Genomic DNA, 19,177 nt, shown 5'->3' with positions numbered 1-19,177 from the left:
CTAGAAAGGGAAGTGGCAGGCATTTTAGTGGGGATGATGATGATGATTATTGTTACTTTTTTTTCCAGTGGTGTGACAGCAAACTATGCTATTGTGGTTTCAAACATATCCACACAGATGCATAATGAAAGTGATTTGAGACATTGTGTGGAATATTAAAAACCACAGTTCTAAAAGTATCTTTCACTTCAAAAAAATAGCGTTACCAGAGTTTTAATACTGAATGAGGGTTTACATAGTTTATGGAAGGTATTTTTTTTTTTTCTTCTTCTGAAGTTTATGATAGAAATATCTGTCAAAAGGAAAGCTTTTGCAAAAGATTTGGTCTCATACTCATGACTACTGGTGATAACTCATAGATACACATTTTATATTTAATTCAGCAATGTATGTCATAGGCATTGCCTAATAGCAAAAGTCACTATAAGAAGTGCTCCAAGGGTTTTTTTGGAATATAATTTGAACTGCATTTATACAATAACAAAGTATTCTTAAAAAGCTTCTGTGTAATTACTTGGGGGGAAAGGTTGTTTCTTTAATCCCTTCAGTTTCATTGTATAAAATATGTCATGGGAGTGGGTGACAAATAGTCTGAATCTCTGTGGTTCTTATCGCTTTTACTTTAAGTACAGGAATAGGAAATAAAAAGGTATAGTTATATTACAATTTGTCACACTACAGGCTGAGTTGAATACAACAGAAAAAAAAATAAGCAATAAAATCTGTATCCATTTGTTGCTGAAGAAATTACATGGAAGAGAAAGAAAAGGTCTTGCTAAATTTATACAACACTCTTATCCAGACCAGCTCTCAACATGATCTGTTGTGTCTTGCTCTGAAATGTGGGCACATATTTACAAGAAATATTTATTTTACCTCTGCTAATATTTTAATATCCAATTACTTTGTAATTTTAATTTTACTAGGCTATAGGGAAATATTTCCTATTTTATTGAAGAATTGAAATATAGAAGCTTAGAGACTTGTGGCAGTTTAGGCAACTGGAAACAGGCATGGCCTTGATGTGGTTTTAAAATGAGGCTCGGACATGTATGTTAAAGGCTCTGACAGTTTTTACTCCTATTTCAGTGATCATTTTTGAAACAACTTTACTTATCTGCACTTGTCTAATGTTTCCAACACTAGTATTGCAGGTGGAGGACTTAGGGAGTTTTCTAAAGACCTAACACAGAGGTCTAAAGACCTCTTTTCCACAACAAATAATTGTGTTTTAAAAATGTTTAAGTATTTAAGCAACACTTAGTTTGGACCTGTTCTGCACGTTCTCTAGCTGTGAAGACTCTTGCTCTGTCTATAAGTAGCAGTTTTTAGTAAATATCTGTCCCAATTTCTAAACAAAACCTCTGAAGTTGTATCTAACTTTTTTTAATTAAAAGATGTAAGCATTCTGAGCTGTTAATGCTGTAGTTTGATGTGTTGATCACAAATACTAAATTATATTCCTTTTCAACAAAAGTAGTACGCAATAATGACTTTTGTTGATACTAGCTGTCAAAGAGGAACTCTAGCCCTTTCGCTATAGAATTGTTTGAAGACATATTGAAAGTACTATTTAAAAAAAAAATTCCTTTATTATTGTTTGGTTTGGTTCCAAAATATCATTGTGAACTACAGACCAACAGTCTTCCTAGTCATTGCCATAATTACAGAAATAATTATAGGAGTAATTTAATGCAACAGCAGTGAGAGTGCATGTTCAGTAAGGACCTCGGAGATAAGTATATATTACATTCACGATTTAAATATTCAGAATTTAATGTTAGCAGGGTAGTCATAGCAATGAACCCGAAGGCTTCCCATGGCAGTATCACAGTTCTGTGCCAGACGTTATTTGTAGCCAGTAGAAGTGTATATACTTTAAAGCTGGCCTCGTTTATTTGCTGGTAAACAGAAACTTAGAACATTGTTGCTTAAGATCAGAGGTAACAATCTCTTTTATGATCCAGAGAAGGAGCAGAATAGCCATGTGCATCATTAGTGTTTATATACTCCATCAGTGTACAAGATATAACTGCCAGCTTTGACCTACATCAAGGAAGATATCAGGTGTACAGGAGGAAACATTTGGTTTACAGCATTTAGTTTGAAGTCCATTTATATGTTATTAGTAACAATATATAAAAAACTAAAGATGAAATGTTAAAGAAGTGAGGATTTGATTGTAGAAGTAGTTGCAGTTAGTTTTTTTGAAGTGTGAATACAGCATATATTTAGGTCACCTCAGTTTTTGATGTGGTTTGCTTTTGCCACTTCCATTCTGGAGTCCATAATACCTTTATGACTGCATAGACATATAAAGTTTGTCCATCTTGAGATGGAGTTTTTGGACTAAATTATAAACATATGTGAGAATTGAGGCTGTTATCATCTGTCACTTGCATGGAAGTACAGACCACCTTGCTGCTACTGCTTTCTCAGGAGAGTCCTTGTGATGGTTCTCACATACTGGAAATAATTATGGGATCTGGTTCAATGTGTTTTGTTTTACCTCTCCTGCACAAATTAATATTTTGTTATGCTACCGAAATATAGCTTTCCTGAGTTCTTACTCTTCTGTTCTGTGCTGTGATTGAAGGAAACAATTTTTAAGAAGTCGTATTAGGAGAAATTAAATGAGCTGTTGCCTCTGCAGGTGCAGACATTGTAACTGAACACTGAAGTGTCAAGAAATGCATGCACACTATCTACAGTTAAATGCTTCACAACTTTCTTCCTTTCCATCTTTGCCCTTTGTTTAAACCTGCCTGCAGAGCCAAATCTCAGCACTTTGCAAGTGGTGATGATACAGAGCAAATGTTTAGCAGCTGGTTTATTGAAAGTCACTTAATAAAATTGTTTGCTTATATAAGAAACTAGCAACACCTCTTTTTTTCCATTGCTCCTCTACCCCTCATCTGAACTTGTTTAAAACTTCTGGGGAAGAAAGAGGGGCTAAACTTTCCAGAAACCATCAAAGCTGCTCCTATCTATTAGCAGATTTGTATTTTCACAAGAGTTTCTAAAGCACACACATACAGTTTGCACAGTATGTTGTGATTTGGTTTAGATAGCAGACCAAAGCATTTCAAAATAGTTTCAACCAGAGGCGTGGTGTGAAGGTGGTGCATGTAGATGTTCAGTTGAAACCAGAAATAAAAGTGAATCAGTGATTTGTCTTTCTTTTCCCATATATACTTGTGTACATGCACATATTTCCTCTGGGATTTCTTGATATGTGAATCAAAGAAAAGAAGTTGATTTCTCTTTAGGGGTGGTGCTCTGGAGTTTCCTCACTGTGGACTTAACAAGACTTATTTAATTGCTTTCTGTCATTCCCAGTATGATAGCTGTGTCAACCCTTTATACCTCCACATGCTGATGCTGGACTCTACTATTTCTAGAGACTTTGTCAAGTGTAGTTCAGTGATACTAATATATATTTCAAATTTCAGTTTTTGTGTGTAGTACAGTTATTACTACTAGAACAGTTTTGTAGAAAGTACCCAATAAAAATGCATTTGTACTTTAGTAAATAAAAGTTGGAAAAATGCAGTTTTGGGAAAGAAATAACAATTTTTTCATGCTAGTTACTCTTGGAATCTTAGTCATTTTATTATTCAAAAGGCTTCTACTTGTCATCTCCTAGTATGGTTTGCCCATCATTTGGTTATTCCCCTCTGAATCATTTGTTCCCTGCCTGCCATCATCACAAGATATGGGGAACAATGGAGCTGGAGTTCTTCTCAGGCTTGTCTTCAGGTTTTAATCTTAGTGCTGATATTTGTAAAGCCTCAACCAAATGGCTTTTATACATAGAAGCTAGTGTCAGTACATTCTACAAGAACAAATCTAATTATAATTGACCTAAAACTTCAGCCTGCATTCCTGACAAAAGGGGTGCCTGGATTGCAGCTACGCAGAGGTTCAGTACATTCCCATGTCCTCTTTTTTTTTTTTACTTCTATGGGGCTTCCATCTGATTTGGACTCTGGGGCAGTGGAATGGTTTGAATTTATGTGCTCCTGTTATCATGCTGCCCTGAGTATTTCTGTTGCTGCTGTTCTGAGGCTGCTTGCTCACCTCCAGCAGACATTCTGCATGGTGTTTTCCACAGTTCCTCTGTATTGGTGAAATGGGGACAAGACAAAACAGGATGAGATGGTTTCTTGCAGAATCTCTATTCTTTTTCCTACAACTGTGACTGTGTAATGACGCATTTTTCATTGTATAGTTTTCTTTGATATACAAAGAGGAGTCCTGAATTTGTTTGGTCTGAAAGGCTCATTTTGCTTTCTTCAGAATGTGTAAAAGTCAAATAAAATTTTAGCACCCGAAGTCTTATGTAAGGATGTTTTAGCCATTGACATCACTGATCTCAAGCAAAATTCATCTGGTGTTTATATAATTTTTCTTTTCTCTGTATTATTATAAAACGGACAATGTAAAAGAAATGAGGGTACATAAATCTGAGAAATAAATGGTGTACATAATGCTTCTGAGACAATAAAGAGGGAAACAGATGAAGGCAAGGATAAAAAAACATGTAGATAGATGTCAGGAGGTAGAATAAATAGCAGTGAATATAATTTCATTTTGTTTTGTAGGTTACAGTTGCATAATTTTGCATTTGCTGTTATGTTGGACCCCAACTTTTTAAAAAAACGTTAAATTTCGACTTTTAAAATATATGGAAATTATATTTTTAAAAGCCTGTGAGTTACAATAGATTTTGAGACTTTAATGATACCAAATGTTTTGAGAACTTTATTTTCTAACAGCTGCTTCTTCAGAATATTGTTGTACAGATTGTGTTGTATAGACTTCCTGTAGTGGTGGATGTCATAAATGACATTGCACACGGAAAAATACAAGGACATGATAATCATCGGTACAATGATAAATAAATAGAGTGATAACTTTAACCACAAGTTGATTTTTTTTTTTTGTCCTTTCTTGCTCCTCTGAGTTGAATCCAGATTCTGAATAATCGCTTGTTGTTGTTGTTAATATTTTTAGGATAATAGCCTAAGTGTAGCTGTTTTCCTGTAGTTAATTCCATTTTTCCTTGAAAATGAAGTATTTGTGTGTGAAGGAATTCTTGTAGGAATGGAAAAGCTATTACTATTTAAAGCAGGAAATAATTAAAGAAATATGAGAAGGCATTGTCTTTAATTCCAAATGTTGCAATAAAGAACATTGTTAAGAGTTTTATTCATGTTCATTGTGTTCATCATTCTCTTTTAGTAAAACGTTTAGTGCTGTCTTGTTGCAACAGTTGCAATATGATGAAAAAAGCAAACTTTGTTTTAAAACCAGTGGTGATGTTAAGTGGCTGAGGAGTTTGGATATAGTTTTACTTTTTATAACAGTGCTGTGTGGTTTTTTTGGTGGCTTTTTTTTTTTTTTTCCTCCTCTTAAGAATCAGTGGAAAAACAGCCAGCTGTTCTCCACTTGGTGCTCTGTTTGAGCATCTGAAACCTTTTAGAGCAAACCCAGTCAAAGTTTCCAGCATATTGTAAACATTCCTCTAGCCCTAGTGAACATGCTGACATAACCCTCGCTCTAGGGGGCACAATGTAAAGTATGAACAGAGGACAAAAAAATGTGGTAGCTTTATTTAATAGTCTCACTTAAAAGAAAAAATAAAGTGTTCTATTAACTATTTACAGCCTTTCATTTTCTTTCACCAGAGACCTACTGGCAATAATGAAATATGTATTTAAAGGAAAGCTTCAGTTGTACGAAGAAATGTAACAGTTGATTTTGAATCTTTGTATGTGGGACTGTTATGTCCCATGAGATGATTATAGAGATATCATGTGACATCCTTTTAATTATATCAATTGTGAAAATGCTTCAATATATTATATAGCTGTATGAAGTGAAAAGTATTGCATTGAGATGAACAGCATCAGTGTGTCATGTTATAGCACTTAGGTTCACTGCTGTAAATTTCTGTTCTAATAATTAATGTAGTTAAGGGCTATATATTTTGACTTCATAGAATAAATATAGAAGTAGTTAACATAAATGTCAGAATATTGTTCTCTTATGCTGAAAGGCTTCCTTTTCCCATTAGTGTATCTTAGATTCAGTGCAGTATGTTTCAAGACTATATATTGCCCAAAACATTGATGAAATGAGAAGAGCCTTTAGTTGCCTGAAGAAAGTCTTACAGATGATTGAGTTTAATAACTGATTTTTAATAAGTATTAAATGTCTGTCTGTCACGGTTTTTGGGGCAGTTAAAAACTATCTACACACACAATACAAGGAATGACTTTGTTCCTTTAATTGTTTCTAGATCATTATGATTGCTAGGCTTCAATTATACTTGGTAATCTTACATTTATTTACACTTTTTATTTACTTTGTACAACTTTCCTCCAGCTTCAACAACACAACCAACCATCACTGAGGAATTAAAGTTAATATTTCAAACAGTACATTTATTGAAAAAAATGTGAAAATCGATGTCTACCATACTAACCTGTTAGAAAAAACTGATGAGCTGACTAGATACTTATCATTCCTCAGTACTGAGTCACTATATTGTCTATTACAAGATATATGTTGTTATTCTGAATCCTAAACTATAACAGTACAATTATTTTAACCATAAAAATAGTTACCTTAAGTATGTAGAATGACAGAATGAAGACAGTATCCTTGTACCTCCTTGTATAGGTGAATAATAGGGTTGCTTTTTGGATTCTATACTTTGTTCAAATCTGGTATTTGGTGGTGTAGCCATCATTGTCTAAGGGAAGAAGAGAAACAGGATTGGTGGGAAATAATTTACTTCATTAAAGGTTTTTTGACCTAGGATGTTTTTTATCAGCACCTCTTTGAAATAACAAGCCTGGCATGCATTAAGCTGAAGTAATTAGTTAGATTTTTCATTTAGAATTCTGTATTGGAAAAATTGGAGACAGTCTTAATACTGTTATTTCATCCTAGTCGTCTTTGATTTGCCAGCCACTGCTGGCTCTGTCACTCACAACGCATCTTGGGTTGTTCTTTTGTTAGTGTGAAGTGATTCTTTTTGCCTGCCTCTCCTCCTCTGCCTGGTGATCTCTCCCATAGTTTGTCCTTCAGATAGTTTATTTTATTTGCCCTCCAGTTTTCTGTGCCACAGCACTGTTCCCTGATCCCTATCTTTTCCTTCTTTACACCTCTTCTCTGGGTATCTCATGAGTCTATTTACTGACTGTGCTGCTGACTTTCTGGTCCACCTTTTAATTACAGTCTTGTCTCCGTTTATCTAAGCCATTATCTACACCTGTCTCTCTAATGCTCCCCTCCATGCTCTCTTATTGAGGTTTAGCTGTCATCGCAGCATGCAAAAGCCATGGCTATTAATCTCTGTTCTAATCCTCCTCTCTTGATAACTGAGCCTCTGTGGCCTTTCACATATGTGGTGTATCTAAATCTTGGAGACAGTTTCTGCAGTGTGAAGCAAAATTATAACGTTTCCCTTTCCAGCCACATTTACAACACTTGTGGGTTAAAAGGCTGGGCATCTCATTCATCTTTTTGCAGTTGCTGCTTTTATTCTGTTTGCATAACACCTAGCACAACAGTACCCTGTCATTATTATAATGAAAAATAGTTATAATAATTATTAGTGTGTTTAACCAATGTCTAGTTAATTTGTGAGCCATTAATTTTGAATGTAATGCATTATTCTTATTTCACAGAAGTGTGATACTACACACGTGGAGTATTATTTACTCTAAATTCATTAGCGGCTTTAAGTAGTGGTTTAGTTTGTTAATGTTATCTCATGATTTATTTAAACAGAAGTATATAGTTTAAAATAATAATTGTACTGCAAATATCATTCATTGTCACAGCTTACTTGAAGGAATGCAGACCAGCTTTTTGAAGTTAACATCTCAAATTATGCAAACGATAAACAATTTATAAGTGGATCTGTGCTTTTTGTCATAAAGACAAGCTCATCTTATACTTAAATCAGGGAACGAACGATGAAATTGTTCTCTAACTTACATTTTGGGCCTTATTTCTTTGACATGGTAAAACAAGTTAGAATGCTTTCTAAGAACTTCGAAATATTAAAGTGCCCAGGGTTAGGATAGGGATGATGTTTTGAAGGCAATAAATATTTCAGCTTCACATTTCAGTCTTTCTTCTTTGTTCCTTTGATCTGGCTTTGGTTTAGTTATCATTCCGCTTGAATGACTTCACACTGTCTTTCTTCCTCTCCACACCAAAGAGAAGTGTTCTGCACATATTCCATATGTTTGGGCGCTTATGTTGTAGAAGAGCCCTCATTGTTCCTCATTGTTTGCTGGTAGTAACTGCCTCTGCAGTAAGATAATCTAACCATAGCTAAGATGGGGGCATTTAGGCCCAATATGTAATTTACACAGGAAGTTGTTATGTAACTACCACTATTTGTTAAAATATAACTATATATAAATTCTGTAACAGTAAACTAAACCAGTAACCCATTCTTTCTACAAACATATGGTACTTTAGGCCTTAACACATTACTTATGTAGCTGAAATAGTCTGTATTCTAGAAATTAAATTAGAGGGGCTGTTGCATGGAATGTTTCTTAGTGGTTACTGCACCCAGCTAAAAAGTGGTGTCAGGGATCTTGCATGTGGCTGTAAATCGGTAATCGATAAACTGCTGCATTCGTGTGGGCACCTGCATGTGAGGGTCTCTGGGATCAGGAGCAGGACTGTGGGTTCACTTACGTTTCTGTATACAAAATCTTAGCTATGTGTCTGTGTACTGGATGGGTAGTCCTGCCTGTAGCTTACATACAAAAGATACGAAGGTAAATTTACTAAATTTTGCTTTATCATGGGAAGAGTGTGTATGTTTTGATGAAGGTTATGTTTTAGCTGTGTATGCTGTGTATTATATTATCTAGCAAGTTGTGTTCTCCTTTGGGAACATGTGTTTATATAGGCGTTTTAAAGACTAAATGGACTATATAAATGGTGATAACTGATTTTGTTTTAAGACAGGTTAGTAAGAGTCAATTTTTTATTTCTTGTGTCAACAAATAAAAACGACAGCTGTTCTGAAACAAACTCAGAAATATCCTTCTTTAGCTGCCTTCCAGCAAGTGCATAGTTTGCAATTTGGTGGGTAGTGGAGCAATTTTCCCTCAGAAATATTAACATTCAGGGAGGGAAGGAAGGAATGGGCAAAAACTTGTGTAAGTACAGCAAATCTAAATTCAAAGGATCAGCGTGTGTGTGTCATGCAGGATCATTAGGAGAGCCTGGCCTTTCCGAGCAGATCACCATTTGAAGATCTCTGCTTCATCAGTGGGACTGAAGGCTCAGCTGTTACTCTGCTATTCCTATATGTCAGCCTTACAGAGCAAGATTGAATTTTATCTACAGGCATAAACCTAGAGTCATACTAACCTGTGATAGACAAGCGATGAAGCCTCTCCCTCTCGTGGAGTCCATCAGAATCTAAGTTTCAGAAGCTTATTAAGTGGCTAAATTCATCTTTACCAAAGAAATGCCTTGCTCTGCTTTTGTGCTCCGCTACAGTTGGAAAACAATGGTTTGTTTGGTCATGAGCAACTGTTCGCTGCTGCCAGCAGTATTTGAAAATGTGGCAAAGAATTTGCATATTCATGAATTAAAGCCTAGTATAATTTTTATAAGAAAACACCAGGCGTTTAACAAAAGCCTTCTATGCACAGGGAGCTGGAGTGCGGATTTGCTAATGGGATGTGAAACTCGCTGTCCACAGAAGTTGTCCACATGTAGCTTGTGGAGGTGCACATTTTGTGCGTGTCTATATTTATATGCAGTCTAAAATGTTTTATTTTATTGAAGAGGCTGAGACCAAGGCAGGTGTATCTCCTGCTCTTGTTTGCTGTTGGTCAGCCCTTGTTTTCCTACAGGGAATGGTGAGAACCCTGCGGCGACAATGCTGGATCGTACCACATTTGCTGGGACATCTTGAGTTTATTTAACCTTTCCTGTAAATCACTGAATTGCCTTGTGTTTCATTAACTTGATTTGTAATGCTGTAATGTATTACTGCGTTTAGTTGTTACCTCTTGGAAGACATTTTACGAAGCAAGGAAAATATTTATGATTAAGCATGAAGGAGGAGTATGTAAGATGTTTATATTTTCCATTTATCAGTACACTTCAGAGTGCTGCTTTCTGAAATTGTAATTCTGGACTTCATATTAACTTTCACTGAGACGGTTTGTGCTGTATAAGATTGCTAATTCTGCTGCCATATCCTTTATACACTGAAACAAGAGGAATTTGCTGCTTTTTAAATTGGGGCCAAAGAGTAAATTCACTCTATTTTTATATTCAGGCCAGCTCAGCTTTAGGGGATTTAAGTGATGTAATTGTATTGTATTCGGCCCCACAACTAGTCCAACTGAAAAAAATAATCTTCAAAGTGAATATTTTAGTGCCTCATGCAAGGCACATTGCTCAGTCTCTTGGGGGGAAAAAAAGTAAAGGTTTCCTTGTATTTGTGAACCGTCATCCATTGTTGTACATGTTTTCTAAGCTTCTGTACAAACACTAACTGCACAAAAATTAAAGAGCGCTAGCTACTGCGTCCTTGAAAAATTAAGTTTTATTCCTGGTTATAATAAGATATCATGGGATAAAGTCCTTAAAATAAAGGAAGGTGCATAAAACCAGATTCCTAAAAGTTTATATGATAATATTTCAAAATAAAAATATATTCCTCGGGAAGAAAATGCATCAATTTGGAGACTCACTAACAGCGCAAGGACTGACATTTTGTCCTTTTACGTTTATGTTTGTTACATTTCCATCTGACTGGACCAAAAATGTTGTTTCGGTGTCTCTTGACATTTATCAGTGAGGATATTTTTGAATAAGCCTTGGGTTTTGGTTTTGTTTCTGGTGTGGGTTGGGAGTGTTAGATGTATTTTGCAGGGCGGGAGGTTTGTTACCCAGTGCCCATAGCTGAATTAAGGATCTTTGAGAGAAGCTGTTGAGCTTTTCCTCTCTCAGTGTTTCCCCCAAGGTGAACCGTGTTGCTGCCAGCTCCCATCTTCTCTTTCGGGGTGCTGAGCTCTGTGTAGGTTGCAGAAGATAGTTCAGCCTTTTAGGCATTCTCTCCTTGGAACTGCTGGTAGATTTTGTTTTGGGAGAGGGAAATGACATGCTTACCATAATTCAGTATCAAACAGCTATTCACTTAAATTTCTGTGTTCAACACCGCCCTAGTATATGGATTTCAGGGGGATAATTGAGCCAAATGCCTTTTCAGCTAGAGCTGATGCATAACTAACTCAGCAGACAGTTTACATCCCTCTTGTCTCTGGAGGCATCATTGGTGTGCCCATTCTGAGAACGTCTGAGGTTTTTTGTACTTGAAATTTTGATCTTTTCAGTCCTCTGTAGTAGAAATTTAAATCCTACCTGGTCTTTTTGCCAGTTGAATTTAGATGGGGAAAAGAATGTTCATTTTGGTTGTGTTGTTTTTTTTTGCTGTATAATTTTTATTGCCTTGTAAATGAATGGAGAATGTGGTAACTTAGATTACTATACAGATATGCTTCCCCCCACAAAGGAGTTTAGAAAATGGAATTGCTGAGGCAGTAGAAATAAAGCACATCTGTGCAGGTGTGATGGATGCTCTCTAGCAAATTTGAAGAAAATTTGCACACAGTTTTCTAAGAACACAAAACCAAAATCCCTAAACAATTATCACCAAAAATGTGATACAGGATTTTGTTCTGTTTTGCTTTAGTTTCTGTTGGGTAAGAAAGGTATTTTCCTTTTTCTGTGAGGAAAACAGCAGTCTCCTTATGTCTCAGTTATTCCGTCAGTTGTGAGTAAGGTACGAAAATATTTTTTTTTTTTTTAAATATGCATAATGAAAAAACTGTAAAAGTAAACAGTAATATACTTATTCAGGACTTGTGGCATCTCTTTGATCTCTTTGCTAATAGAATTACCCCGCGCTCCTACACGGCAAACAGATGCTTTGTGACGATGTAGGATTATGTTCTTTGTCCCATTGTCAAAGTCTGGTATGAAAACCACAGAAAAGGATGTGAATACTGTAACTTTGGGCTTGGCAGCTTCCTGACCTTTATAAAAGGCTTGCTCAGTGCTGTAATAGCTAGTTCAGTGCTGGCAAGGTGACAGACTAGATGAATTAGCTGGTCTTTTCCATCTCTTATGTGTCAGATTCTTTGTTTTATATGGAAATAATTTCTGTCAAAATGGGAAATTTATCATGAGGTACTTCCTCTGACTGTAAAATGAAAATGTCAACCACAGGTCTATTTGAATGTGTCTTCTGTTCCAAACCACTGGTGGAGCCAGCTTTGTCCATTGATACCACCATTGTGTTCCCCTGTGTTTTAACAGTCAGGCAGCTCCACTGACCTGTGATAACAGAAATGTGTAATAGAAAGTTAATAACGCTGCCTGATTGTTTTAGATGTGAGGAATCACGTCAAAATTTCTGAAATATTTGCAGGTCACTGGAATTTTTGTCAGCAATTTGTCAATATGGTGTATGTGTCTGTTTTTTAGATGTGTGTGTATATGTGCATGTACATAAAGTATTATATGTACATTGCTATTGATATACTATGATGTCTTAAGAAACCCAAACTGATTTCTATATGTGTATTAACTTTAAATATGTCAGAGGTTGTTAATATGAAATATCTCTGCGTAAAGATTTAACATCTGTCGTTAGTTTAAAGGCTGAATAGATATTACAGCATTATGGGTTTCTAATAGATTAAGAAGGTACCATATGTCACGCATTACCCTGCTTTGCATTTTGATATATGTCAAACAGTGAATAATCCTACATCTTGCCTGAGAAAAGATGGCACTGGGATAATTTTTTTGTTTGTTTTTAGTGGGAGAAGATGATCATGCTGAAAGGAATGAATTTAAATATTGGGGGGGCAATATACTTCTAAAGGTGTTTAAAAAAAGGGGGTTATATAGCGGGTAGTAAACCATTCATGTCAACACAGACTTTGAAGATGGAGGTATTGTCAGAAGCTATGAATGCTGTGTTTAGGTATGCAAAATTCAATAAGAGAAAACGAAAATAACTCTAGTCTTCTATTCCCTTCTTCAAAGTATTGCTAAGGGAAGTTTGGCAGAAGCTGGGACAGGAAATTGAAATCTGAATACTATTTTAAACTGATAGGGTTAAAGGCCTCTCTTTTACACTAGCACACTTGTTCTTTTATTTGATACTTGAACTCTGAAAATTTTCTGTGACTTTCTAGGGAGAAGGAGGAGCAGTTGACTCGGGTGACAGAGGTACAGAGGCTGCAGGCCCAGCAGGCAGATGCTGCCCTGGAGGAGTTTAAGCGGCAGGTGGAGCTGAACTCAGAAAAAGTCTATGCTGAAATGAAACAGCAGGTGAGAAGGTCACAATGCCAGCCTTTCTGAAACTCTGTCTCAGTAGGATAGCATATTCTGATCTTATAATGCCAGAAACATGCTTCACTTGAGAGTGCTACATCAAAATCTTTCACAATGTAGTGTCTTTGCTAGCAAGTCAAAAAGGGATGTTAGCGGTTGTTTCATCTTTCTAACAAAGCCAGAATTGTCATTGTTATAAAGATATCTGCAGTTATGATACTGATTAGGGATTTTTCAAGAGGGAGAGTATAAAGTGTTAGTTTATACACCCCTATGGAACAACGTTTGTAATTTTCTACTTAAATGTATGTCTCTTCCTACTCTTTTCAGAACGACTCTGTCTTCCGTTAATGAGGTCTTGTAATCAGTTTGAGCCTAAACAGGGGCAGAGCCATTGTGGCTGCTGACAGTCATGTGCAAAGGACAGAAAAATACATTTTTCTGTGCCTGAAAATTAATAGGAGGACTTTATGTAAAAAGATTTTAGTGTCTTAAGTTTATTGTGGAGCAAACAATAGTTAAACCATTATCCCTGGGATTTTACAAATGCAGCACAATGAATGAAATAAGGAACAAGTGACAGGCGATCAAAAGGAAGGGGAAAAAAAGGGAGTAATTCCCTAACATGCTCATGGATTTGAAATCTCTCTACATATTTCATGCTTTTAATTCTACCTGGCCATATACTGAGTTTTCCAACCTCACTTATCATAACCAAACCTTGCTGTTGACAGTAGGATGCTGCAATCTGATACTGTAATGGGTTTCTAAGGATGCTGGCTTATAATTTAACAAATTTGCTTTGTTGTTTTCGTGAAGTCTTTTTTCTGAAAATCTTCAACAAAAGTGAGAAATTAGGTAAGGCATTACTGATATTTTTAAGACCCATGCAGACAGCACATAAGTGAATTCAGAAATTTAAAAAAACAAGGGCAAACTTATAAATGCAAGGTTTGTTCAGCAAACTAGACCCGTGAGGGCAATGCGACAAATCCTACAATTTTATTCTGACGTTTTCTGTGCTGTGAGACTCTCCTTCAACTTCTTCATGATGACTTAAAATAATATCTTATTTATGCTTCAAAAAAGATATAGTCTAAGTCTAGAAAGACTAATAATGGTTTCATTCACTTAAACCCATCAAACAAAACCAATCCAAAACAAAGAAGTGTACAAAAGAATTGGCAAACTTAGTCAATTGTCTTTTTAAAATGACTTTTTTTTTTTTTTTTTGAATATTGCTGTCTTCCAGGAAATTTTGAAAATAAATTTTGCTATACTACAAGAATCAGCCATGGGTTTATTCTGTCCCTACTTGTATGTGAAAATATAGAAATAGTAAATCAGATTGTATGGTTGAACAGTACTGTTCTGTAGGAACTGAGGTTCAAGGAAATATATCACAGCAGCACTGCTGAAGCTGTCTTCATATCTTTGTCCTTTCTCATTCTTCTGCATGCACATACTGTTTAGATAAACTACCCATTAGATTGTAACATATTGGAAGATTCTACTTTTTGTGGTTAGAAGGAATGTATCACAGCTACTACAGTTTTTGTTTTATAACAATGCTGTACTTTTAACTACGCTAGAAATATTGGGCTTCTAAAACCATTTTTTGGTGTATGGTATAGTTAATTATGGACTTAAGTAGGATGGTGTCTGGCATTTTCAGTTTTTGTAATCAATATTTTATTCATTAGTTTGGCTCTGATATTTTTTTTGCCATCTGCTTCCTCTTTTGTCAGGCTTGTGATTATTAAGAGTCGTCTGATGCCCTTTGATGGATGAGTGGTACATTTTTAACTCTAAGATCTTCATTATCTCTAGTAGTAATTAGCAAAAAGAGAAGCAACACATAGACTATGTCTTGATACTTTAGAACTAGTGTTTCCTGGGTTTGGCAAATAATGATCAAGACCCCTCGTTGCACTTGTAGGAAATATATGAATGTGACCTAACGAATAAAGCACGAAAGCCAGTAGAGTTAAAGCATCTTTGCATATGTTTTTACGATTTCACTTTTTAGAACGCTTTTATTATTTTCCTTTAGTAAAGGACTTTTATTTTTAACAAGATCATTTATTTTTCTGTTTTTTATTGAGCTGAGTGCAATATGGCTATGGACATGCAATTTGAGTAAGTTTGGAGGTGGAAGAAATTATTCATTGAAGACCTTTTTCTTAATGGCAGATAGAAGCAGTGAGGTTCAAGAGCTACTGGAAGAATAACTTGTTCCTTTCTATTCTATTTTTCCGCTTTCTATCTGGCCAACTATTTCTAGTCCTATATCGTCCTCTCTTGCTGCGGTGTTTTTGAGTAAAATGCTTTTCCCACTCTGAGTACTGCCTTTCCTCTTCTTTCCCTGGCTTAGACGTGATGTCCAGGCCGATTGGCGAAGACATCTGTTGAAGACAGAGCACTCCCTTAGGCCAGGCAGGATTTTGGCTTGTGCTTCAGGAATTCACGTGTTTCTTCTTTCAGTGCAGCAGATGGACTTGTGGCAGCACTGGTCCTCCTGACAGCTAAACCCCTGTTCTATTTTTTTTTTTTTTTTTTTTTTTTTACGGAGACCATTTATTCACTGCTTGTGTTGGGACCTAGATCTAAAAGTAATTGATAAGTATGCACTGCAGTGTGTTACTCTGTGTGTGTTTGTATATATATATTTATATATATAAATATTCATTCCCCTGGAAACATGCCTGATGTACAGCTAACAGTTGTGCTTTTGATACAAAAGCCTTTGTTAATTGAGTTATGAAATTGCTTCCTTGATGCTATGTGCTGGAATCTGTGGGAGTCATTATTCACAGGTGATGACTATCTTCAGAGAACTTTACTTGCAGCCAAATAATTCTCTTTTAAGTTATTTTACTGATTTAATGTGAACTTACCTTAAATATGTAGATTGTGCACTGACTCACACATCATTTCTCTTGAATTTCCACAGGCAGTATATTTTTGAGTGAAATATATTTGAGTCTTAAATATTAACTTAATTTTGATGAGATGCTCACCACTTGAGTGAAAAACTGAGCCAATGCTTTGTAATCAGGGAGTGGCATGGTCTAGATAATCACTATATCTTTAAGTAACTAATAATCCTGTAGTGACTGAATATTCATTTTCACTATGTACAAATAGTGTTGTTAACATTCTTAGCAAGCAGTGTTCACCTCTTTGATGGTTTGAGAACAACTGTGGAAACATCAGAATGTTTCAAGCCATGCTTTTTAAAAAAAAAAAAAAAAAAATCCCTTTCTTTTACTATGTAGATGGAAAAGGTTGAAGCAGATCTAAGCAGATCAAAATTGCTCCGGGAAAAGCAATCCAAAGAATTCTCCTGGCAATTGGAAGAGCTCAAGCAAAGATACGAGCAACAGGTCAGTCGGTTGGCTCCTTCGGGTGGAGGGGAGGAGGGACATCTGTTCTTGCAGGTGTAGGTCAGTTCCTGTGGCAGGCTTAATTGTGTTCTTGCTGTTCTTTGTACAAAGACAAAATCTATAGGTATGAGGAGTTTATATGATGAGGGATGAAGGGGGAAGAGTCTACATAGAAAATATTTTTATCTGCTCATTGTAATCCTTTGTACCTCTGACTGTCAAATTGTTTCCCAGGCTTACAGATGGCAACACCTATTTTCATAATAGCTAGATGAAATTATTTAATGTGTTATCTGTTTTTCTTCTTGTCAAGAAACAGCATTTTAGTCTTCTTATCATTTTTAACATGGGGAGTGTGCAGATGAATGCTTGTTTTGGCCCACTGATAGTGATTTTCTTTATTGTAATGTAATTTCAGGGTTGGGAAATATTCAGGAAACATTTGGGTGGAGACAAGAAACTTGAGTTCAGTAGTGTTGTGAAGTGTAAAGCAGAAAAAAAGAAATAGAAACAGACAAATTATTGCATGATATAGACTTGAGATCTACACAGCTGAAGCAGCCCATCAGACACTTGTGTAAGGTGGTACTTTGTCTTGAAACTAAAGTGGTGCCTGCTGGGTAACACCTGTTAAAGGATTGAAAATTTTTAATTACTTTATAGCAATGATACAGCTATTCCATAAGCTTTAAGTTCTCTTATCAATGTTTTTGCATGGATATAAGTTTACATTTCCACCAGGGAAGTGTAGTTTCATTTCTGTTTATCTTCTGAGCTGGTAAGAGGATGAAATACTGCAGTTGGCTTGTGGTACGAGATCTGCTCTGGTCCATCTGGACGGGGCTTTTTCAAGTAATTAAGGAACAAGATCACTTTGGTAGGTGTTGAGAGACCTTTGCCTGTGCTTGGGAGGAACAATAGTGTGTTTTGTGCATGGTGCTCTGAATAGAAGACAGTTTGTTGGTTCAGATCAAAATATTTTCCTTATCCTCACTCGCAATTGTCAGCATTACAAATTGGGTTGCCACCTGACAAAGGGTCAGAAGCTGTCCTGTGTAATAGTGAGGTACACCTACACAGGTGTTTTGTTTAACTGGGTGATATTATTTATGATTCTTGGATTTAATGATCCAGGAATAGTCTGGTACGCAGAGATATTGGGGGGCTTTGTTTCATGCTTGCATTAAAGGTGAGGAAGTTTGACGTGTCAATTAAAGGACACACTTGAGGGGTGGATGGGGGGAATTGCTGGGGTTAGTTGGGCATCCACCTTAAGGTGGAATTTTTAATGGAATCTTATGTTCACATCATTTTAGTGGCATGGTTGGTTCGCTTTTTTCTTTACAGTTCTCATAATTTGTGGTGCATCTTTAAAGCCCAAAGTAATCATTTATTCGAAGATTTTATTCCCAGGTTTAGGAACGTGATCTATAGAGATAAACGCTAACTTGCAGTTCTTCAGGTGTTATGACGTTCCTGTTCCTACCTACAAATGGTAATTTTTTCTTTCAGTATACATGACAAGAGCTACCAAGCCACAGATATAATCTTCTGCCAAATACTCGGCTGATTTTGCACATTAGAGGCAAATAATAATGTCTAGTAGTGTCATGGTTTCATTTTTATTTGTTTTCTTGTATCATCATGCCTATTATATTCAGACTTTGTGGAGACTGGATCAAAAAACCCCCCAAAAAAACAAGAAATGAATGTGATAGTTAAAACTTTTTTTGTGATTTTTTTTTTTTTTTTTTGTGAATCTTTTTACTTTGGTATTCTGTAACAAAGTTGATATTGTGGTGAGCATCAGTGAAAGCCTTTTCTACTAAAAGGAGATGTTTACTGCTTCACTTTTTATTTAGGATAGCTATTTTCTACTGTAAGAACAGCTAGACTTTATGGAACTTCATTGAAACCCAAGGAAGGGGTTTCGGCACTAAACAGCTAAACAATGAGAGCCTCAGAAGAATTTTCAGAGGAATCCTGTTTATGCCCTTTTTAAAAATTTATTTCTCTTCGTACTTCATTTGGAATGTTCTTTGAAGGCTTATGAACATGAAAAATATGTGACCCTTCCTGCAGATTGCGATGGGTTATCATTGGAAACGACGTTCTTTTTGTATTGTCATTTCTGCAGTACAAAGCTCCTTCAGCCCAGCCACAAAGCAGTATGAGCTCAGTTCTTCCACTCTTAAAATTTCCTTTCAGTAGTTCCAGCTTCTGTTTCTCTGTATTATTCTCTATTTATGCTTCAGAACTTCTAACCCATTTTTAAAGCAGACTTGTTTTACTGCATATTTCTTTGGTTGTTACTTGGGGAGGAATAGACTGATTTATACTGTTTAAATAGAGCAGTAAATTAGAATTGGTGGTGCATTTCAGCA

General features: G+C 35.9%; 1 protein-coding gene across 4 annotated transcripts in view; it reads left to right on the top strand.

Annotated features, from left to right (window-relative positions):
* CEP112 (centrosomal protein 112) overlaps positions 1-19,177 on the top strand; it is a 173,669-nt gene that overhangs the window by 53,151 nt on the left and 101,341 nt on the right. For all 4 annotated transcript variants that reach the window (XM_042802635.1, XM_042802634.1, XM_042802636.1 and 1 more), the window contains 2 exons: positions 13,269-13,404; positions 16,686-16,793. In XM_042802635.1, coding sequence (XP_042658569.1) covers positions 13,269-13,404; positions 16,686-16,793 — 244 coding nt within the window. The remainder of the gene's footprint in view (positions 1-13,268; positions 13,405-16,685; positions 16,794-19,177) is intronic.

This window comes from Tyto alba, unplaced genomic scaffold, assembly GCF_018691265.1.
Source record: "Tyto alba isolate M040663 unplaced genomic scaffold, T.alba_DEE_v4.0 Super-Scaffold_39, whole genome shotgun sequence".
Classification (NCBI taxonomy): Eukaryota; Metazoa; Chordata; class Aves; order Strigiformes; family Tytonidae; genus Tyto; species Tyto alba.
Note: the sequence above shows the minus strand (reverse complement) of the source record. Positions and strands in the feature narration are given on the sequence as shown.